This window comes from Grus americana, chromosome 1 (genome assembly GCF_028858705.1).
Source record: "Grus americana isolate bGruAme1 chromosome 1, bGruAme1.mat, whole genome shotgun sequence".
NCBI lineage: Eukaryota > Metazoa > Chordata > Aves > Gruiformes > Gruidae > Grus > Grus americana.
The window spans coordinates 67,308,438-67,333,161 of NC_072852.1; the positions used below are offsets into that span (position 1 = coordinate 67,308,438).

At 42.1% G+C, this 24,724-nt stretch overlaps 1 protein-coding gene across 4 annotated transcripts in view; it reads right to left on the reverse strand.

Annotated features, from left to right (window-relative positions):
- RESF1 (retroelement silencing factor 1) overlaps nt 1-24,724 on the reverse strand; it is a 53,908-nt gene that overhangs the window by 17,906 nt on the left and 11,278 nt on the right. For 2 of the 4 annotated variants that reach the window (XR_008577241.1, XM_054826205.1), the window contains exons 3-7: nt 12,511-12,593; nt 10,410-10,494; nt 3,699-9,115; nt 2,835-2,909; nt 1,594-1,644 (exon numbers count right to left, since the gene is read on the reverse strand). Coding sequence is in view for 3 of the 4 variants with exons in the window: in XM_054826205.1 (XP_054682180.1) it covers nt 1,594-1,644; nt 2,835-2,909; nt 3,699-9,075 (5,503 nt within the window). In the remaining variant the exon portion in view is untranslated. Of the gene's footprint in view, nt 1-1,232; nt 1,645-2,834; nt 2,910-3,698; nt 9,116-10,409; nt 10,495-12,510; nt 12,594-24,724 lie in introns of those variants that run through there. The other 2 variants (XM_054826196.1, XM_054826217.1) reach the window with 2 other exon arrangements.

Below are 24,724 nucleotides of genomic sequence, written 5' to 3' on the forward strand. Positions count from 1 at the left end.
AAAGCCAATTTTTAATTCAGCATACAAATAGAACTAGGAAATTATAATGTTATGCTCCACTGGGTAATTCTATCCAAGATGCCTACAAGCACATATCTTCAGGAATGGAGTAATACTGAAGACTTTTGAAGCACTTATTCCAACCAATTCCCAACTCCAAGTCAGAACAGGAGGGGGAAAAAAAAAAAAAAAAAAAAGAAAAAAGCTGCTGAAGAGAAAAACATTCCTGATGTATTTTCTGAAGTATAAGTGCATGCTGTTAGCAGTTCATTAGAAAAAGCCTGGCCTTGAGTCCAGTTCTCACATGCAACTATGAAACCTTTTAAGAAGGAAGATCTGGCACTTATTTTAAAGCTGCTTTTCATCTACAGGAATATCTTCAATGCCTGTTTAACTAAGTGCAATAAACACAACTTTATACTTTTATGCTAAAAAAAAAGACAAGGCATAGCCTTCAAAAGTTTATTTCAAGTATAAAAATTGTTCAATGAAATATCTACAGAGTTTTTACTTTCAGTAGAAAGGTTTAAACAGAAAGACTCAAGTACCAAATCTCTGAAAAAATAGGATTCAATTAAAAATTCTGAACAATAATGAAAAGGCACTTAAACAAAAAATATCCAGCAACAAATATAACTCTTATGTCACAGTGAATGTGTAGTCAAACATTATCTAAAACTTTATAAACAAAGAAATTAATTACAGTCTGGTTAAAGTGAGCAACATAGTCCGGACAAGAGTGAATTCAAACTCCCTGCACTTCAACAATCACACTTTTCTTTCAAGTGTAAAGAAAGCAGAGAGAGAGAGAGAGAGAGAGAGAGAGAGAGAAACAAGAGAAGTTTCCAGTCAGCTATCAGTTTACAGCATTGTGATCAGATAAGATCTCCGAGTTCAATTTGTACAAGTTCCGCAAAAAGAAATGTAAGAAAACTGGGTAGCAGCATAAATACTTCATGGTATCCCCTGATCTGTATGTTTGATCTGAGGGTTTTATATTTGTATTCCCAGTTTAAAAAAAAAAGTTTCTACAAAAATAGAAAGCCTTGTTAGAAACACAATAATCAGCATAAGTAGGAAATAAAGGTGTAATGCTTGGGAATCCACTGCAATCCCTTTCCAGTAGGAACATTTTTCCACTGCCAGCAATGGAAAGTACCACAAGTGGAAGTTTTCCAGAATCAGAAAATAAAACAGATTGGTCAAGATTCAACTAACTCCTGTATCTTTAAAAAAAAAAAAGATTCAAATATGCCAAAAAGAAACAATACATCTGACAATGGCATTTTCAGCACCAAAGCATATTTGTGCAATAAATAAAGAATAAGATCTCACTCATTCACAAATATGAAGCAAATAGGGGGAAAAGATTGCCAACACCCCCCCCCCCTTTTTTTTTTTTACAATTATTCAGAAATATGAAGTACACAGGAAAAAGCATTTTAGTATTGGCATCTTTTTCCCAGTGATACTGAGTAAGACCTATGATACAGGAGTGCTATCAAGGCTTTTGCATCTTTTTTTCCAGATACATTTTCCTGTAGGTCTGAAATATCTCTTTTGAGTCTTTGATTTGAATGTGAAGAGCCTCACCATCTCCATCCAGGATCTGTATAGCTTTATCAAGTGGAATACTGTCCTCAGCTGAAAGACAGACAGAGAAACAGGTTAAAGCAAAAGTCTAAGAGTCTCAAATGACTTTACTCCTTATGCAGGTGGTACTTAAGGCCACTCACTGTCAAAAAGGATGCCACAAACTTCCTTCCTAAAGCACCAGGCACCTCAGATTTAAATCAATCTCCAATGCATCTTTAAGCACCAAATGGTCATTTGGGTGTCTTCGTAAGAGAGATTTCTAAAGAATATTAAGAGAGGTGTGAATGAAAACATGTATTTGTGAAAGAGAAGAAACCAGAGGAAGGGCTAAAAGAATGGCAGACACCAATAGCCAAGGACACATTCAACAGCAATAAAAGATGTAAACATGAGTTGCTTGCATGAAGACCACAACACAGATAACTTGTCAGCAAAGGACTTGCACTCTGATAAGAAGAGGATGGCAACCAGGTTACAGCATGCTGAATGAACCATTTTGCATGCTGTTAGACCAGCAGGAAAACAAGACTACAGCTAGAAAGATACCTAAGGCAAAGAAACAAAGACAGCAGGGAGCAACCTCACCCAAGATTTACAAAGGATGGAACAACCAAGATCCTGAGATGAAAGATGCCACTGTTGTAACTGTTGACTCCTAAAGGTTACAAAAGACCATCAAAAAAGTAATTTGCCAATCAAGAGGAACGAGGAAGATGTAGTAGTGGCACCACTTTTCCCTCTGTGTGTCATACAAGTTATCCTGTCCAGACTACTGGGATACACAGGTCCCAGTACTTGTGAGCACAGACGTACGTGCGGACAGTGTTAACTTACTGTGAAAACCAAATAAAATTAAAAAATCACTTTCTATTTTTATAGTCTCACACTAGATTTTGTTATGTCACTTCCTACATTTTAAAGTGGGAAAGAGCTAGCTTGGTCTTTACCCACAGTTTAAAACTGTACTTGAACCTTGTCACCAGCGCCACCTCCAATTCAACGGCATGCGTGTATGCAGCAAAATTCCAACAATCTCCAACAACATATTCTTATGGCAATAAAAACCTCCACAAATCTTTGAAACTGCTATGTCTACTCTACAGTATCCATTTCAGCAGCAGAGCTAGTAAAGAATATGTTTAAACACTTTATTAAGATTTGCTACTGTAAAGGAACACTTAAAACCAAGCAAAGAATATTTAACATATTTCAAAGCGGATAATCAGAAGTCATTTCACCTGTAGAAATCTCTTCCAGCTTTTTTTGCTTCACTGCATCACATTTTAACCAATCTTCTTTTTTACTCTTGACACCTAAAGAGAAAATTTTAAAATGTTTTTGAGGTTCCTATATGACAAGTTTTGGTCTCTATTCAGCATGAAGTTTTAACACATATACTAGTAAATGCAATAGGAATGCAATTTCATTTGGCTGTGAAAATGACTGCAAGGGCTGGTGTGTACAACTTAAGATTTAGTTGTATTTAAAAATCAAATATAGCATTTGACACAAATATACTTCACAGTGCACCACGTAAAATTTCGAAAGATTGGGGATAGGGAGGAAGAGGAGAAAAAAGGGCAGCCTCAAGCAAAGATGGCAAAGGTTACAGAGACTGTGTGGGATATGTCTGGCCCAAGTCCCCTCTCTTCCTCAGTGCTGCGAAAGATCTCTCCCTCCGCGCTCTACCCAGCCAGATTTACATACAACCAGCGGAACACTGCATACAAATCAGGTCACCTTTGGTAAGTATGCCAAGGGAATCTGCTTTCTACGAACAAGCCAAGCTATCTTCTACAAGTAGGTTCAAAAGCCTTCTCGTGAAGTTACTTCAAACTGCCATGCTCTAAACTACTCTAACTTTATTCCGTAAACCTTAAGGAAAAAGAATAAAACATTAAAATGAAGGACAAGTTTCATGTTCTTTTTCAGCTTAACACACAGCTACAGTCTGTCAAAGCTAGCTAAGCCACTTCAACTGTCAGCTTCTAGAGTCCCACGTTTTTACTGGAGTTTTGTGTAACATGAATTTTGAAAGGAATACATACTTTTTACTTGCAAATTAATTAACTTACTAATTAATAATCAAGATAGCAACATACCTGCCACAACGGCTTTCTCTCTTTCCCGGGAATTCTTTGCAGCTAAGCTTTCTTCGTCAGTGGTTGGATTTCTGAACAGTATATCTGGACACAGCTTAAATTCAAGTACTTCCTGCTTGCGTGACTTCCCAACTTCTGAGACACAAGCATCTCTTTTTGCATCTGGGCTGTTTTGTGACACTTTGGACTTCGTATGCCAGACGGGTCTGACAGGTGATGTCTCTAATTTTGTCAGATATATGCGTTCCTGTGCCGTACGTTTAAATGCAACTCTGTTCAGGTAGTGTTTTTTGGGTTCCTTTTGAAGATGCAATTTTAACCTGTTATTTCTTCTATTTAAGTATAGCAGGTTTTTATCAGGAAAAATTTTCTCAGAGTACTTGTCTTTGTTTTGACCATCAAGACGTCTCTCTTTGTTAGAAAAGTAGTTTTTAGAGATGGTAGAAGATCGAGCCCTTTTTCTCTGTAGTTTAAGCACAGAGCGATCTGCTAATGAACTCTTCTGTTTCCAGCCATTTTCTCCATTCATTTTTTTAGCTTTATCAGTATTTGTCATGCAATTATATGAAAGCTGCTTGGAATTCTTTGGTTCAGACTGTTTCAATCTTTCCTCTTCCACCTTTGTTTTCTTAGGGTCTCTCTTCCCAATCATATTTTCCTTCCTCTTCCGTTTGTACGACTGTTCCTGTGAAGGATGAACTTTCATAGATTTATGCTGAGAGTATTTGTGGTTTCTTGACTTCAAGTCTACAGTGCCAAAATTTGGGAACTTTACAGTATCAGCACGATAACTATTCAGCTTTTTATGGTTTATTTCTGCTGATAATTTGGCTTTCTCTTTAGTGTTAATTCCTACATCTTGCCCAAGTATCTCCCTTTGTTTCCTACAGTTCTGTTCTTCAGCTGAGTTCTCTTCACAGCTTTTAATTTTTTGTCTTTCATTGACTTCAGCAAGCTCAATTTCAACAGTTTCTGACTTCGCAAATTTGTGAACATCTGTTTTGGATTTCATGGCCAAACTTGTTTTGGTTTTATCTTTTGAAAGGGACTCTTTCTTGAAAACTTTCTCTTTCTTTTTGGATGATTTTGTCATGTTGTCTGCGTCCGTATGACCAGCTTGCTCTGACAACTCTTCTGAGACTGTCTGATGTTCTTTTTTGTCAGAATGAAATTCTTTGTCTAACAATGGGGTTCCTCTGTTAATTTGCAGCTCTTCCTTCCAGCTGCTCCTTTCAGATATATCAACATCCTGGTTTTCAGAGGAATTAAGTGGTCCATTCTTTTCCTGTTGTGTTGTAAGCGGTTTGTATTCATTATTCACCTTTAGCCTAGCTTTTTTGTTCATTACAGAGGTGTATTTGTAAATATGTTTTTTGCTAACGCTGTCTGGGATTTCTTCAGAAATTGGCAGGTTTCCTACTGCACAGTCGTTCTTCATTACAGCATCAGATTTACTGTTGTTTACATGTGTGTCTGCAAGGCTAGTATTTTCAGCCTTTGAAAGTTGATCATCATTTTTGTCTGAACCAGAAGTTCCAGGTTTACAGGGGCATGCTACAGATTGCCAATCCATTAAAGAACAATCATCTTTTTTTTTTCTGGGTTTGGAGGGGTTTTGTGGCTTTTTTTTCTTCTCACACAGACTCTGACTAGGCTGAATACTGCCTCCCAGGTTCTCCTTCTCAGCTGAAGCCTTTTCTGACTGCTGACTTGATACTCTCTTGCTGTCACTAGAGGAACACTGGTTGTGTGCAGGTAACAGTTCTCGCATCTGATCAGTGCTTAACATCGCAATTTTTATCTGATCTACTGGGTCCTTCAAATGAGAATTTCCGTCACAGATTTGAGTCTCTTTTTGAGGTTGATTCTCCATCTGCTCATCCACAGAATCATTTTGTACAGGTTCTTTCGGTAGTATATCAACACCTTCAATGCCATATGGAAACTCTTTCACTAGTTCAGATAGCTGATTGTTTAGACATGTAATAGGTTCTGCTCCAAAAAGGTTAATCACTTTTTCTGTGCTATTTTTATTGGACATGTTATTTTGTTTACTGTTGTCTCTTGGAGCAGTGAACACATTTGTTTCAGCAGTTACGCAGATTGAGAAATCTAGGGAATTTTGAGCTAACGCCTGGTTTATACTACCAACAATTTCCAAGTCATTTTTAGGATGCTTGAAAGATGCATTGAATGACTTTTTTTGTTCTGAGATAGAAATTGCCTTAAGAGGATTACCACTGCTTTCTTTCTCCAAATGACTAGTTGTGATACCGTCCAAAATCTTACCTGCTTTACTCATGCAGCTTGTTGATTTGTCCAACATCTTTTGCAGCGAGCTCTCTCTTTGGAGAGTGTTATTACTCAGCTCATTTTTATACAAGTCCAGCTGTGGCTCCTTTTCCCTTGGTTCAGATGCACTTCCTTCTGATGAGGTACCATTTAATGCATGTGTCTCAGGGACTGACCTGAAGATACTTGCTATTTGTGGATTATAAAATGTATCACCTTCAACAAGAGAACATACACTAGAAATACAAAACATCTGTTCTTCCAACACAGCTGCAGATGTATCTCCTGCCTCTAACACAGCTTGCTTGTCTTTATGGTCTGTTATACCTTCCTGAAAGCTTTGACTGGAAAAATTCATGCCCAATTCAGGAAGAGAAGGCTTGTTGTGTAATCCAGGCTGCAGATTTTCTCTGGCATCTTGTGCAGATTGACTAACTTTCCTTTGGTTTTCATTATATAAATCATTTGCACTCACATTGGTTTTTACTATTCTGTTTCCATCAGCTAATTTGGTCTGTTGCAAATGTGAGTCCACTTTCTGTATCAGAACACAATCACTGGGTGACGACTGAACAGTTTCTGTTGTTCCTTTATCGGCATTTACCACACTTATACCATTTTTCCCCTCTTCTTGCAAGCTGCATGTGCGTCCCAAGTCAATCCCTGAATAGGTTTTACCTGCAGATACCGGACATTTGTCTGCCTGATCACTCTGTGTTCTCTGTTCAGAAAGCACTAAAGGAGAGACAACTGCAACTTGGAGTTCAAAGCTTTTTATCAAATTGCAACTCAATGTATCAAGTTTTTGTCCTACAGAAGCAGTTGTTACAGGCAAAACTGCTTCATCTGTACTAACCAGAACATTATTTTGTTCTCTATTTTTTGTGTTTTGGCTAGAAGGTGAAATCTGATTTGCTGTGGGGCTTTCATCTGACTGGCTCTTCTGCTCACTTACAGATTTTGACGGATGCTTTCTCCACAAGCCCAGACATGCAGCTAGCTCTTCCACAGAGTACTTGTAATTGCTTTGTTTAAAAGATGTGTTTTCCGTAAATGGCATCTTTTTCTGAACTAAATCATTCTGGACTTTAGCTTCATCAGATTTGGTTGGTTCAGATACAGGAGACTTTGTGTGAACCATAAATGCCTGCTCACCTTTCAAACTTTCTACTTTCTTCTCACTAGTGTCTTTTAGTAAGCTTCCACCCGAGACAGATGTATCTACCAGTGGTTTTTCACTACACAGGAGACTAGTCAGTATTCTATCCGCAGTAGCACCAGCTGTCTTCTCTTTCAATATATTTGTGCTGCTCAATACAAACTGAAGAAATGATGAGTTCTTGGGGCTAGCTGGAAAACTCTTCGATGCACTTTTGATAGAGCTATCTACTTGATTGCAACATGAAGCATTGTTCAAGGATGCCACAGTTTTTTGAGAAGACGCCGAGGCACGTGCACCGCTTTGTTCCAAGATGGGAGTGCTCTCAGGATTATTTAATTGAGCTGGAAGTTTGCTCTGAGAGGGAACAGGAGTGCAGCTTGATGAAAGGCTTCCCTGCTCCACCTGAGGGTTGCTTTGAGTCACCTCTAATCCTCTGTTATTAGCATTGGCTACGTTTTTGTCATTTCTTTCTTCAGGTGAAGAGTTAAGTATTGGAGACTCTGTCCTTGCTGTTGCAGATGGGGAAGGTGGTACATTTTGGTTGGGCACCTGTGAATGACAATCAGCAAGAGCAGCTTGATATCTTGGTGGAAGTGGGAGAGTACTTTTATGATGTTCTGAAGCTGCTAAGAGTTTTTTTCTATAAAGATGCATCTTTTCAAGCAGGGCACTTTTTTTTTTAATAGTGAGCAGCCTTTGAGCTTCCCAAGCTAGCCTGTCCTTTGTAACTGTTCTTCCATCTGCTGCTGCTGAAGAAATTTGAGAATTAACAGGCCCATTCACTAAACTACTAGTCTGGCTTTCTTGAACCAAAGCAGGATCACTCAATGGCTTTGAAGGTGCCACCGAATAAAGAGTTTCCATTTCTTGCAAAACATCATACAGTTCTTTGGAAATGCCAGGGGATGGCACAGACATTCCGTTAAAAGGCTGATTTGTTGTCTCATTTCCACTTGAATTACAGACATTCCTAACTGATTGACTGACTTGTCCAGATTGCTGTTTCTGACAGTGTTGCTGAACACTGTTAAAACCAGAAGCATTTTTTGGATCTGATGGGCGCCTCTGTTGGCTAAAGGTGTATCCACTAGGCACATTTTGAACTGCCTGTGGTACACCTATTGAAGATTGTGCTGCAGCTCCTGAATCACAGTTGGCAGACAACAAAGATGGTGCAGAACATCTGCTAGGAGCTTCTGATCCCATCGGACTCAATCGATATTGTAGCAGCTGTACATTTGCCACAGTATTTTGATTCCGTGAGTGTAAAACTTTAAACTGAGTGTTGGGATGATATATTTGGTTTTGGACATACTGCCCAGATGTACCAAGACACATAGAATTATTCTGGGAATTAATGTTACTTTGATATAAAGTTGGAGTTCTCATAGAATTATGCTGAGGTATTTGTGGCCGCACAGAGTAAGTGTTTGTGGTGACATACTGAGGTTCCTGAAGTACATTCCTCATGTTATTTCCAGCATTCATTTGAGAAGACAGGGGAGGTAACTTTCCAAGGGAATAAACGTAGGCATTAGAGTTTGGCCAAGAATTCTGAGTCATCTCTGCCTGCAAACGTGATGTCTGATTGGGAGGTTTTGGAGCTATTGGTATGCTGGATGGTGGACGTCGATCACTCAAGTATTTCGAGATTAAAAAATCATTACCAGCTACGGATGCTCCTGGTAAGACCTGATCTGAAGCTTTGAATCCTTCAGCATTTACAAGAGGGAAGGCAACATTGCCAGTTGGCAGATACATAATTTGGTTATTTCCGGCGTAAGTGCATGCATTGTTAGATGAACAGGCATTTGTCTGAGGAAAAGCATTTGCATTAGAAAACAACTGAGTGTAACATGCTGCTTCGCTTTGCAGGTTCTTCTCTGCATCAGCATTCTGGAGTGGTCTTACATTCCAGTCCATCTTTTCTTGATTTCTTTTTCTTCAGCCAAAACCCAAAATGCTAAAAAAATAAAATCAAACCTTGATCTTTCAATCAAAACCTACTTCACTTACCAAGAAATGATTTAGAATGCCTTATGAACAGAACCGTTGAACTTAAATTGCTGTGTAGAAGAGCAACTCCATTGGCACATCCCATGGACAATGGTGTTGTCAATGTCAAGTTGCATATATTATTTCCCAGAACATAATTAAGATACAAAAAGACAGAGCAACAGTTCTATTGACTACTTAATGAATAACAAAATCCTCACATTATTTCACTAATTCTACTGTCATACAACTTTTTAATTTAATGATAGATTGCTATATTTACCTTCTTATACAAAAATGACGAAAAAACCTCAATGTATTTGTGTAACATGATACAATAAGAAATGCTTAAGAGTTGAGCAGAAGAGGCACCTACAGAATATAATATAGGTCAGAGTTTTCATACAAGAAGACTGGACTTCAATTATACCTTCAAATACAACAAAAGAAAGGAGAAAATTAATTTGGGTTCAGCAAAGATCTCATAATAATGTGCCCCACTTGTTTTTATTTACATGTCATTTGCTCTTCCCTGACACTGTACGCACTTACTAATTCTTGAGAAACACAAGTCTGCAACTCTAGTTAACAGCACGTGTAGCTACAAGCAAAGCGCCCCTAATTCTGTTCAGTAGCATTAACTCACTCAGCCTGGAGATGACATCACCACCTCTGCTACTGCAGTAAGTACACCTCCAGGAGGTGACATAGTCACAAATCTCTAACTCTTCACGTGTTATATTCCAGAATTTACACTGATTACCAACAAACCCAACTGGGTGAGTATGTTACTTCTAGAAAGTTGTTGTTAGAAACAGCATCTTCAAAGCCAAATACTATTTCAGTCCTCAAAAAATGGAAAAGCGCAAAAAACCCACGACAACATAGAAGCATGAATGCTCTTTGCATCTTGGCAAGTTCCTCTCAGTGTGGTCAAACCCATCTAGGACAGAACAACATGCTTTGTGCAGGGTGTTAAGACAATTTCTCCTGATTTTCTTTCATGGGCTTTTTCAGATTTTAAGACTCTCCTGATTTCAAACTTAGGAATTAGAAGCATCACTCAGATCTAGCCTCTAAGAGCCACAAAATTAAAAATTTCCAGGTGCTATTATCAAGATTCAAAGATAGTTCTATCTTCCTTCACTCTCTCTTTTACTTTCTCTGCTCTCAAAGAACACCAATAACAAAAGAAAACAGGAAAACAAAGTTGACCTGAAATTCATAAAAAACATCAACAACAGTATTAAGGTAATACTTACAGTGATGCAGGAATCTTAGATGAGAAAACAGGCTTTTGCATCCAAGCTAAAGATTTCAGACTGCTAATGTTACACTAGGTATTTCCTGAAAAATAATCAGGGGATAAAACAATCACGTCCTTGAATTAGATAACTTCTGAAGAAATTTAAGACATTTATACGTTCCAGAAACATGATTGAGATATGTAAACAAGACTAAGACACCAACTAGTAGTAATTGTAAAATCCTTGCTAAACAGAGAAGAAACTTTGACTGCATGCAACACACAATTTAGCCAAGAGTAAAACTCAATTCTTGTCACTATCGAAACCATAAAAATGAGTACCACTTTAGTTCATCATCTTTATTAGCTCTATTAAGAAAATTAAGTTTCCAACTGTGATCACAACCTTAAATTTTTTATAACTTTAATACAACAACATATGCTACTTTAAAGAGTGGTATTTAACAGAAAGCACTTATCTTGGGAAGAACATTTGAGAAGATCAGTATAAGACTCAAAGAGAATACTATTCCTCGCATATGGCTGCTTCGCTCTTTCACCTGCTACTTTCTCACCTTGACCACGGGGCTCAGAAATCATCAGCAACTACTACACAGGCAACTGCCAGCTTTTCATTGACAGTGCATAGAAAGGGAATGGAGAGACACCCCCATTGAATGTTGAAGTAACAGCACAGCTCTTCAACAAGTCTACTGTGCGGCTAAAATGCCTACACCTAAATCTCTCTATCAGTTTTAGGCATGTCTCTGGCCTCTATCTTATGTAATATCCCCATGTGTCTCTGTGGAGACACCTCACATTCACCTCACAGAGAGGTCTGAGGGGAATTTGGGCCATCTCTGAAGACCAGTGTCCTGGTTTCAGCTGGGATAGAGTCAATTTTCTTCCTGGCAGCTCGTATAGTGCTGTGCTTTGGATTTAGGACAAGAATAATGTTGATAACACACTGAAGTTTTAGTTGTTGCTGAGCAGCGCTTACACTAAAAGTCAAAGACTTCTCAGCTTCTCATAGTGCCCTGCCAGCAAGGAGGCTGGGGGTGCCCAAGAAGCTGGGAGGAGACACAACCAGGACAGCTGACCCAAACTGGCCAAAGGGATATTCCATACCATATGATGTCATGCTGAACAAAAACACTGGGGATAGTTGGCCAGGGAGCAGGGGCCGCTGCTGGGGGACTGGCTGGACATCAGTCAGCAGGTGGTGAGCAATTGTATTGTGCATCACTTCTTTTGTATGTTCTTTTATCATCAACATCATCATTACTTCCCCGTCCTTCTCTGTCCTATTAAACTGTCCTTATCCCAACCCACGAGTTTTACCTTCCCGCCCCCCCCCCCCCCCCGCCCCAATTCTCTCCCCCATCCCACTAGGGGAGAGTGAGGGAATGGCTGTGTTGTGTTTAGCTACCTGCCAGGTTCAACCACAACAACTGGTAAGTTCAACTGTTACAGATTTCTGTTCTAGGGGAAAAAGAATGATATATCCGAACAGTGGAAGGCTATGTTCCCTTCAGTTTTCTAATAGCCTTAATCTACACAAAAGACATTTTGGTAAGACATTCCAGCAAAGATTTAATACTTCATTCACTGAATGCTATAACTTAACATTAAAGTCTGTACACCTGCACATTGGAGCCAGAAAACACTTAAACAGAGAAAACATAGGGAGAGTATGAGCCTCAGCAATGTTGTGTCAAACTCATGAGAGGCAAACCAAGATCACATTAACAGTTGACTCCTAGAGGGTATAGAAAGCACACCCAAACCCAGTTCTCTGTCACCAGTCAAGAGGATAGTACGGCATGCAGTAAAGACTCATGAGGTTACATCCCTTGTCCTATATATTCCTGGAAGAAAAAGTTAACATAAATGCAGCAGGAGGCTGCAGAACCATGGTGTGGGAACTAATGAGCAGAGACTGGACAGTAACTGAAGGGCCAACCCCGAGCAAACATTTACCATTTTTGAAGAGAGCAGCCTGGCAGTAACTAAACTGCTAATTTAACATTAATGTATTTAATGTTTTGATTAAATGGCAAATGCAATAATAGAGCAGGTAAGACACCTGCATGATGATCATCAGGTAAGCTACTCACCTGTCAATCAGTTTCTGTGATTCACCAGGGAACATGGACAACCAGTTCAAATGGAGTGAGCAACTGCAGAAGGCAACAGGTTGCTGAAATTAAAGGGTATAAAAAGATAACTCAACAACTGCGCGCCAAGACCAGCAGCAGAGGATCACAAAATTGAAGATCCCCACCACCTGAAAAATGAACAGTTATAGAGGCAAACATCCCTCTCTAGGCTATGTCAACAGACAAGGATAGATGTTCCTGGAGCCCCCATGCCACGAGCATGGTCTCTTTAAGAGCAAATACAAGGATCTTGTGGAATGTAACAGGCTAGGAGAACTTATTCTGGGGTTGCTCCTATAGTCAACTCCTGACAAATGGGCTGGATAACAATATCTGGTAAGGTCAAAATACAAGTGTGCATTCTCTGTGTGTGCGTGTGCCAAAGACTAGTTTACCTGGAGGGCATCTGCCCAAAATTGATCAAGTCAAAAGGGAAGATAGTCATCAACCACCAGCTGATGGTGTTGAAGAAGAATACAATCATCACTTGGATTAAACAGTGGGGAAGTTCAAGACAACTTTTGAAACAAAAAAAGGATTCAACAGAAGTATAAAAGTGTGAAATTCTTAACATCAGAAAAATACCTTGAAGTGGCAACAGCAGTAGTCAAGTGTGACACTGCACAAAGTCACCCTGCCAACATCACAACCTCTACCTGTGCCAGACAGAGCATCCTCTCCATCAGACGCTATAAGGAGCCCAGCCTGTATCCAGCCAGAGGACTAACAGTGCAGGGTGCAACAAGCAGGGACCCACATCTCAGCTGTATGCATGCAAACTCATGGGATGCCACCTCACTAGCACAGGGATCAGCAGGTTATAGAGAACAGCAAATGCTCGCATAAAGCTGGAGCAATCCCATCGACCACAGAAGGTGTGTGCAAGAAGAGGGCTTGTGCTTGTAATCCATATGTTGAGGGAAGGTGGAGAAAGAGGGATGCATGTGACACAAAGATTAGAACTTTCTGGGATAAAAGAAGGGTGTTTAGAAACAGTGGGTGCTTCCAGAAACTGTAGATGCTTAACATCTTTTGAAGTGTCACATTTTGTGGTTTGTTATATTACCAATTTTCCTTCTGAAGATATAGTTGAGTGATTGCCAGTAATTACATGTTCTTAATAAACTGCTTCAATCTTGAATAAACTACACAAACAGAATAGGTCTCTACAACAGTTTACCATAACCATACATTACTGTATTTGTGCAATTTTTTTTAATTGCAATTGTACGCTGTAGTGCTTAGGCTATAAAAAAAAAAATCACTAATGTTTGCATAGTCATGGTCTCTAACCTCCACCAGGTAACACTGCTATACATTTGCTCCTGCTAACAGACTGACCTTAAGCATGATTAGTGGAAGGAAGTACACAATGTTCACCTGGAGATTAATGGCATCAATAACCCAAAAGTACCATAAGGAAGTAACCAGCAACTGGAGATGAAAGGAATGACGACAGATAAGGAGTATTTGATCATGTGACCCATGTAACACTGGGACCAGGAGACTAGTAATACAAATTCACCACAAAGCCAACTGTGGAAGATCCTTTGATCACTCTGGAGAAACAGCCAGAGTAGTAAGCAGACCTCACTGCTTTTCAAAAGCATTGAAGTTTATTTCATCCAGGTCCACTGATAAGGAGGAAGCTAGTGTTGTACCCTGATTTGAACTGGATAGGTCCATGGGAGCTCGACTCCTCTGGTGTAACCGTAGCATGGATTGTGGTAGGTTGACCTCAGCCAGCAGCCAAGTACCCATGCAGCCACCCACTCACCCCTAAGGGGTGAAAAAAGGGGGGAGAAAATTGGAAGAAAAAAGTGAGAAAACTCAAGGGTCAAGAGTTTAACAGGTAAAGGAAAGGGGAGTCGGGGGGTGGAAACAAGCAACACAAAGGAAATCACTCACCACCTCCCACAAGCAGACCAATGCCCAGTTAGTCTCTGAGCAACAGCCACCTTGGAAGCCAAACCCCCCTTCTTCCTCCACCTGTTTTTATTGGTGAGCATGAGGTTATACTGTATGGAATATCTCCTTTCACCAACCCAGGTCACCTGTTCTGGCTGCATCTTCTCCCAGCTTCTTGCCCACTCTCATCCCACTTGCTGGCAGGGCAGAGTGAGAAACAGAGGAGGCCCTGGTGCTGTGCAAGCACTGCTCAGCAACGGCCAAAACACTGGTGAATTACCAACGCTGTTTTAGCCACAGATGCAAAACCCAGCACCATACAGCTGCTGGGAAGAAAATTAACTCCATCCCAGTCACACCCAGTACAGGGCTGCAAATAGCATTAAACTGTAAAGCTGGTGGCTGATATGCTTTATTTAGAACTACTATTTTATTAGTTTTAGGTAACATATACCTGAATTAAGGGCTCATCTTTTTCCCTGGCATAACCACTTCCATGCTCATCAACTGACTGTCCCAGCACACCATGATGAAATTCAGCATGCTGAAGGCATTAAAGGTATCCACCACTACAAATTGATCCTCGTGCTCCAGCACCACAGCTGCCCTGGGACAAGCTGGTGGTGAATGCAGACAGCACTGAGGCTGTCCTACAATCATCTCCCCATGCCACACAAATATAAATAAATAATTCAGGGACATAAATAGTTAGGAAGTACTGCATGGCATAGAAAGCAATGAGAATAACAGTAGTTCATCTGCCTCAAGTTTGCAAGATGATGATTTAAATGTAAGGGTTAACTAATATAGTACTTATTTCCATTTAGGTATCAAGCCTTGTCTGTTTGGCTAAGTATAAACTTGCCATAAGCAATAAGATCTAAGCTTACTCTGTGGTTTTAGCTGGCCAAAGAAGATCTGGCTTGAGCCTGGAGGTAACTGCACATGGCACCCCATTCAAGCCAATATGCTTTGCTGATAATGGTACTATGCATTTCACTTACATATGGGAATTTAAGTTAAAACTGTGTTTTGAGCTCCCACTTTTTTTTTTCTTAAATCACAGAATGGCTTGGGTTGGAAGGGACCTCAAAGCCCATCCAGTTCCAACCCCCCTGCTAAGGGCAGGGACACCCTCCACTAGACCACGTTGCCCAAAGCCTCATCCGACCTGGTCTTAAACACTTCCAGGGATGGGGCATCCATAACCTCTCTGGGCAACCTGTTCCAGTGCCTCACCACTCTAACAGTAAATAATTTCTTTCTAACATCTAATCTAAATCAACCCTCCTTCAGCTTAAACCCATCACCCCTTGTCCTATCACCACACTCCCTGATAAACAGTCCCTCTCCAGCTTTCCTGTAGGCCCCTTCAGGTACTGGAAGGCCACAATTAGATCTCCCCAGAGCCTTTTTTTCTCCAGGCTGAACAATCCCAACTTTCTCAGCCTGTCCTCATAGGAGAGATGCTCCAGACTTTTGATCAACTTCATGGCCCTCCTCTGGACTCTCTCCAACAGCTCCATGTCTCTCTTGTACTGGGGCCCCCAGAGCTGGATGCAGTACTCCAGGTGGGGTCTCACAAGAGTGGAGTAGAGGGGCAGAATCACCTCCTGTAAGAGTTTATTTATATATACTTTTATATATTTATATATAAAAACCTAGGAATATAAACTAAGAATAAGCATCTTAAGTTAACTGAGATTATCTTCAGCTTAACTTTCCTGAGTTTACTCATATAAACTGTTAATCTGAACATCCAGTACAATGGCATTAAAAATAGTCTCTCTCTAGGCACTACTCCTACATGTAGGGCTTGCACATGTGACAAAACCACATGTACACTCAGAGTGCAAAAATGAGACTGGTGTGAGGAAATGAGTTCAAATGGTGCTGTCGTAGTCAGACCCTCTGCTGCTAAATACCCCTTGAGGGAATAAGGTCCCAAGGCACAAAGTGAGGTTTATTGAGATAAGGCACTTAAGTTAGTAACAGTTATACCACCCTGCAAGTGAGGACTATCCTGCTTCTAGTCCAAATACATTATAATCTACCTAACAGGTATCACTCAGTTTCCAGGAAAGTATCTGGTCTCCGTATGGAGGCGTCGGTGGGGCCTACAGGAAAGATGGTGAGGGACTGTTTATCAGGGAGTGCAGTGACAGGACAAGGGGTAATGGGTTTAAGCTGAAGGGAGAGTAGACTTAGATTAGATGTTAGAAAGAAATTCTTTACTGGTGGTGAGGCACTGGAACAGGTTACCCAGAGAGGTTGTGGATGCCCTGGAAGTGTTTAAGACCAGGTCGGATGAGGCTTTGGGCAACGTGGTCTAGTGGAGGGTGTCTCTTCCCACAGCAGGGGGGTTGGAACTAGATGGGCTTTGAGGTCCCTTCCAACCCAAACCATTCTATGATTCTATGATCCTCACCTAGTGTCCCAAGTAAGGAGAGATCACCAAGGCATGGACCAGCTGTTCCTCAGAATCGCTCCCATCGGGCTCTCAGGGAGCACTTTATGCACCCCTCTCCTTTGTGGTTTCTGCGGTCACCGCCTAGCAGTGTCATTTCACTGTGGACGAGTGAGCCCAGGGCCCTACTCTGCCTGGATCATCTCCTCACAGGTGCCTACACATTTGGGATCTCCGAGGTCCTGGGTAGCGAGTGCACAGGCTTACAGTCCAAATTCCCAGTGAGACGCACAAATCATGATAGTCAAATTCAGAATCTTATTTGACAGAAAATAAAATACAAGAACACGAATGTACAAACATACACGGTTTGCTACAGGGCTCCTTAAAAATCACTGCTGGTAAAACAGGATTTCTACTACGAACAAAACAGCATTTCTATAGTCAGTTCTTTGTCAATTTAGCAACTCTCAATTCCATCAACCAGGGGCTATATTCCCAGGAACTCCCCTGGCAAAGGGGTCCCCCAGAACCTGGGATGTTATCCAATTCCAATCTAAAGAAACTTACAGCAAAGGACAAGCGACTAAAGACAGAAGTCTCTCAGCGTTAGGAAGAGAGAAAGAAAGAAACTGAGAGAGAATGGGAGCAAGCCAGCTTCTCTTTCTCATATAGAGTAAACTGAGGAGAATTTATACCAGTCCTTAAGTTTGTGGGGAGTGGAGTCAGGGTCCCTGGCGTGGGATTCAGACCTGCCTGCTCTCTCCTTCCTTCCTGCTGCTATTTGCATTGATTCTTATGGAGCCTCTGCAGGTTTACATGCTGAGTCCTCGCCTGAGTCGGGGAGTGGTGGGTGGGTGGCTGCTTCTCCTGGGAACAAGAGGGAGACACCAGAGAGCCAGTACCTTGGAAAGGCCACCCAGGGCAGGGGCATCAGCAGCTGACAGCTCTTTCAGCACCTAATGGCTCTTCCCAGCTCTCCCCGGGCACTTGTCCCCCCGAAAGGAGGCTGTGGTGCCATGCCTGGAAGGGGAACTGTGCCATGATGCATCCCCAGCCTGTGCCCATCACGGGTGCTGGGATCCCTGAGCTGTCAAGGCAGAGGGTCCAGCTGACTGAGAAGCACTTCAGCCCGACTGCCCATCCAGCCCATTTACCTTTCTTTCATTGCCAAAAGCTCCTGCCCACTCACCCTCAGGAAGGAGTGGAAATGTGGGGTTAGTATTGTATTACACAGTATTTCTGAGCACACAAAGGAAAGCAGCAGCACAGAGGGGAGCAGAGGTGGCATGTGATGCCTGCTCAACAAGTCTAGATAGCGTTTCTGTGATTCAACAATAAAAGCATGACAGTCTGACTAGAAAATTTTTCATTTCCCAGGCCCACTGGCTGGTCAAGTAGCTCATCTGAAAAAGCCTGCTTCCTGCTGGCCTGCCTGATGACCATGCTCATGCAAGCCTTTGCAGACCCCAATATTAAGTTTTGGATTAAGTCGAATTTACTTAATTAAGTTTAGCCCAGTATTAGCAAATTACTGGATTTACTGTCATTTTCACCCAGGTAAGTGTACTACTGATTGATATGTTACTGTACTGTTATTTTGTGATAAACTGTTTATTCCTAAAGCTGTTGGTCTGGTGTCTGTCACCATATCCCAAATCTGTAGCCCTACCAGGCTGCCTCAAGCCCCTCCAGTCCAGCTTCAGCAGAAGGATGCCATCCATGGCATCATGACTGGCCCCAGCCTTGCAGCAGGTGCCTGCACTAACTGTTTCGGGGTCATGCCCTGCTTGCAGAGGGAACTACCTGTTCCCTTCTTTGACTAGTAGAAGTCAGAAAGACAAAAAAGGCACGAAGGGGAAGTTACCCTGCCTATTTGTCTTAGCTCGTGGTTTTAGAAATACTGAGCACCATTCAAATGCAGCTGAAGCCCAAGTTGTCTCCCTACAGAAAGGAATATCTCAAGCCCAGCAGGACACTTGGGCTGGGATAGATAAGACTCTTGCAGCTGCCTGGGTTAGATGCCTTCAGGTGACTGTGGAAAAATGAGCGCACCACACGGTCCCCACGGTGGCAGCATCTGCCCGGGAAAAACTTGACAGGCAGTTGGAAGCTCCTAAAAGGGAGTTTCTTAAACAAAAATACATAAAGCTTTATATATCGATCAAGACAACTGGACAGAAATATTTGGTCCAATTTGACTTCAGACAAGTATATGTCAAATTCCTCCCTTCTTGAAGCCTGACTGGGCTTACGAATCAGACCAACTATGAAAACTGAGTATGATGCTAATGGAGATATCACAACTGTGTCTCTATGTGCTCTTTCACAGGCATAGACCTAGCCAAATTAAGCCAGTGCTCTCACAAATCTGTTACTGTGGGTTATTTAACCTGTCTTGCAAATGTCACATGATGGAAGGATACCCTCTGAATTTCAGAATCAGAAGCCTGCGCTCTCCTTCAGGGTCTGGAATCCAACTACGAACTCCAGTGGGAAACACAGACGCTATCCTTCAGGCATCGCTAGCATATACTCAAAGATAAAGGTCCTGAGATGACTGAGGCCCCCTGACTATTCCCTGGGCCAGTCCCACAAATTTGGAATTAAGCATAGATAGGCTGGTTATCAAGCATGCTTTAGACGTAGCCCGTGTGGCAGATGAAGCCCTATTGGGTTGTCATCCCTTTGAGGCCCAGCAGCACCCACTACTCAAAATGGGTCTTGGTCCACTCAGAGCCCACTGACACCAACAGGCACTAGCCTTACAGACACAATGCCCAGCGCCACGTGGTCCCAACTATTAGTAAAGCTAGCTTCTGCTATGCTTATTCTGTCACCCTCCCTCTGTTACTGCTCAAACAGCAACAAAAAGTTTCCAAACAGAAATACAGTTCAGAAAGCCAACAGTGGTTTATTCAGCACTGGGTGCATGGGGAATCTTTCCTCCTAACACGCACACCTAGCCTACAAATATACACATATTTATATTCTCAAAACACAAAGTTGCAATTACATCAAACAGTTACTTCATTATGATTGGTGTAAAACTTCCTCACTTTGCTTTTAAAGCTATAGACTTAAAGACATTCAGAGAGCATGGCCAGTGAGGGGTGGTCGTACCTTGGAGGCGGGTAGCTTTTAGAATGGAGGTGTGTTTTGGTATTGTAATGAGATTATAACAAACAAAGTTCAGTCAAAGGACATGATTTTAACAGAAAATGAAATATTACTTGGCTCATGTACCAACCGTGCAGTTTATCAGCTGCATGGTACCGCCAAGCTCTCAAGTTCTCATTCCTAAAATGTTTTTCTCATTTCTTATTAGTTACCTGTTGGGTTGGGGCTGTACAGGGGCCATAGCAGCAAGACTGGTTACTAACAACAAATATAAAGCAACCATTCGACCATTACCTTACTATTGTTAATAATATCATCACCTTGATCCCATCACCCTGGTTACAAAGACTATACACAACCTATCCCGCCACGATGGTTAAGAAAAGTTAAACACATCGGTTACACCTCCTCTGTGAAGATGCAGCTATACTTACCACTAAATGCCCTTGTGTCCAGTTAGTTAAAAACTCCCCTAAGCCTGTGCAAAAAAGCCCTGACGCAAAGCATCTTGGAAGCATGGAATGCCTGTTTGGCCTTGGTTCCTAAGCTGGCAGCCCACAGAGTCTCAACATCTGTTACACTGGCTTTTGCCAACACCCCCCCCCCCCCAACCCCCCATGTCACACCTTTTCCCACCAGAGTCTTAGCAAGGGCCCTAGTGCCCCTCCCACCACTTCATCAGCTGGAAAATGGAAAACCTCCAGCTCTTGGTTACCATACAGACTCATCAGACATATGATTAGCACTGCAGGGGAGCTGGTCAGAACCTGCTGGTCCCTCTCAGGTGGCATGGAGGATGCAGTTTACAGGGACTTCCCATCCACAGGTAGATGCCACGCCACCACCAATGATACTGTCATTTGTGTGTCCTCATGGGCACTCAAAATTCTGCCTTCAGTTGATCACACTGGAGGGGACCACTTCCCTCACCCTCTGCAGTGGTCCACAGAAGCCCCTTCAGCCCTTCCCATAGTCAAGTATGACTTGACAGATGGCCCGAGGATCTGCAGTTCTTGTGGAGTAACCCTAACGCAGTTCTGGTCGGGCCAAACCAACACCAGTTTACTACTGTAGCTACAGGGGACACCACAGAGCAGCAGCCTCTGCTGATACAAACTCTGCCCAGCTGGGGCAGTGCCAGTTTACATACCTCTGGGTTACACGACTTGTTTTTCACAGAACTACAGCTATGCATCACATAAGCAGGATGTAGTAAGTTACCACAAAGAATGGTAACATACGGATTACTTCAGATAAGCTCCAGACAGTACATCCTTTTACAGGCATTTCACTTCGATAATTGGGTCACACTTACTCAGTGAGGTCATTAGATAACACTGCAGATATTTCTTAACCAGAGAGGCCTGCAAACCCTATGAGGCATTAGCTATTTTACTTCCACATATGGAACTACTGAGAGACTGGACCTTCCATAGTGCTCAAGGGAAGGTGCACTCTCCTGGTACTTCTGAACAAAACCTCTCTCTAGTTCAAGTACTCCAAGAAGCACATCCTGTACCTCCAATGGCCCGTGCTGTTAACACCCTGTGAACCTGCACGCCCCAAAACACGTCACCTCCTTTCTCACAGAATTGGAAAAACAGGGAGTATTCCCTGCGGCCACTCCCCTTTCAAGAGCCTCATCTGACCTGTGCCTCCTCTCTGCCTCATACTGCAGTCCTGACAGCTGCTGAAGTCATCAATGCCATTTACCTATGCACAGCAGGTGTGGACATTAAAGACATGTTCTTCCAGTGTCCCACCCACTTAGATGACCAAGCTTACTTTGCTTGTACCTGGAATGGCATTCTTTATGCCTTTACTCATTCAAGGCTATTGCTAAAGTCTTACCATTGTTCATGGTATCTTGGCATCAACATCAGCTGAGATTTCTCCCACTTCTGATGTCTCTCACTACCAGTATATTGATGACATTTTCCTAGGCAGAGACAGGTGGGAATCTGTTGCACTAGATATGATCTCCAACTTCAGAACACCAGGAACTTCATAGTCCTCCCAGTAAATGCCAGGGTCCTGCCCAGAATGTAAGGTATTTGGGTTCTTTTTAAAGGAGTCTTCTTGTGTGCCAGTACCATAGATATTCCTGAAAGCATCTTGCAATTTGTTTTCTTTTCCCAAACTACTCCCTCCTCCAAACGCAAACATCAGACCCTCCTAGGCACTTTAAATGTTTGTTGTGACAAGGCACAGGTTTTAGTCAGCTAGGCCATCCTCTCTATTTGTTGCTGTGCACACATTCCACCTAAGACTGGAAAATGAGTCACCAACAGGCCCTAACCCTTCTCCTAAAAGTATTCAACAGTACCGTTATTTGGGACCCTTCACTCCTACTGGCAGACTTGAATGCAGAGTCCATCACAGTGCAAACTGCTTGGTGATGACTGTTCCAGGAAAAAGGTCCCAAGGACCTTACCTCTAAACCAATCCCTTTATGTAGCAAGGGGTAGCAAGATGTGCAAGTCTCAGATAGGAAACGGTAGTGCGCTTTACACACTGCCGCCTTACTTGCCCTTTCTGATGTTGAAGAACTCCTTGTGGATCACCCCCTTCTACAATCTATTCTTTGCAACATCCTTCACGCATTCCTTTCCCTGAAGGACACGCACAACCCATTAGCATTCAGCATTGGGTTCTTGGTATCTCTGCTATCAGAATCCAACCTTTAGGCCCCCAACCATATGATTCTCACAGCCAGCACCATGGAAATACTAGCAGACATTATACTGGTCTAACAATCAGTGTGTCATGTGCCTGTACCACCCCTTTTGTGGCATGTCCCTTACACCTTCTCACTTTGTTGACATTGTGTGCCTTTAGGTTAAAGCTTTAATCACTACGTTTACATATTCTCTTGTCTGAGTCCCACTGGTATGTCCCTTCCTGAGCTCATCACAACCAACCCTCCAACTATTCTTCCTAACTCACCCTCAACTCCATCCCCCATCGTTACTGAAGTATAGAATAGAATCACAGAATGGTTGGGGTTGGAAGGGACCTTAAAGATCATCTAGTTCCAACCCCCCTGCCATGGCAGGGACACCCTCCACTAGACCACATTGCCCAAAGCCCCATCCAACACTTCCAGGAAGGGGGCATCCACAACTTCTCTGGGCAACCTGTTCTAGTGCCTCACCTCCCTCACTGAAGAATTTCTTCCTTATATCTAACCTAAATCCACCCTCCTTCAGTTTAAAACCATTAGCCTTCATCCTATTACTACACTTCCTGATAAACAGTCCCTCCCCATCTTTCCCGTAAGCTGTCTTTAAATACTGGAAGGCTGCTACAAGGTTTCCCTGCAGCCTTCTCTTCTCTAGGCTAAACATCCTCAACTCTCTCAGCCTGTCCTCGCAGGGGAGGTGTTCCAGCCCCCTGATAATTTTTGTGACCCTCCTCTGGACAAGTAGGTACTTGTGTGATTTGGAAAAATCATATGTAACAGCTACTTTTAGCTGTTCTTCCAAGACTAATTTGTCAAGGAACAAATGAAGTGGCTACAAGGAGCCTAATGCTTACCTTTTCCATCGCATGTAATTTGACTATGAGCCAACCACTTTATTCCACAAATATGACAGCCTGAGTGAGCCTTTTCAAGATCTCCCTGTTAAGCAGCTGACTGCATGGTGGTGTCCCCTCGAGTTGGGACACCTCTCAAGGCTACTCCTCAAGGTTGAGACACCCCTTACTAACTGCAGATCTTTGGTAAGTGACTGATACCATGCATAACCTTGTATCACAGGGCATTAAGATCTTGTATTGCTATTATTGAATTATTATTATATCCTCCATACAGTAAATAGATTGAACCTTGCCATCGGACTTTCTTAAGCCTCACTTTTACAACACCTTACTTCAATAAAACCACTTTTGCTGTTACCTTTGGCAGTGGTTCTTTAAGCAGTTTGAAATCTCCCCTGTGACAAGTGTAACTGAGGCACAACAGTTATAAAATATTCCTATTATTAAAAGCTTCTTTTTGTTGGACCAAAACTCTAAATACCAAACATATGTATTTCAATGCAAGCCACTCTGATCTCAGGTGTTTCCCACCTCTCCAGGACATGGAGTTCAGCAAATACAAGCTTCCAAGAACTGAAAGGGCAAAAGTTCAGCTGCAGGCCAGCACAACTTTGCTCCCTCATTTCTGCTTCTGGACTTTTAGCAGCCAGCCTCGGTTAACCAAAAGCATTTAAAATTAATTCATTATGTTTAACATACGGTATCACAAAAAGAGTAGAGCAGCTTGGCAGACCCGCATATGTGGTACAAGATGGCCTGAATCAACCAAACGTGTGCCTAAAGGAAAAGAGTACATACATACCAAGAATTCTCATTTTCCTCAGTTTGTAACTGTATTTTAGATGTCACAGCACCAGGAGCACACAGGGGTTTTCTTGCCACAAGGATTCTTAGCAGTTACATAGGAGATAATTTGTTAGAAATTGACAGTCAACCACAGGTTGGTTACAGTAACTTTAAGCATATGAAGACTAGTCGCTTCTCTTTGCGGATTCCCAGCCCACCATTTCCAACAGTGTATTTCTCACTTTCGCTTAGTGGCCTTGCTGTCTTAATGCCCTCTGCTGCTACAGAGGAGCATTACAAAATGGTTATTGGATGGGCCTGTTTTAGTTTTATACCCACTCCATATTGAACCAGGCTCTTCCTCACAGCCTTCATTTGTGTTCTTAGCATTGTCTCCTCCAATCACCAGGA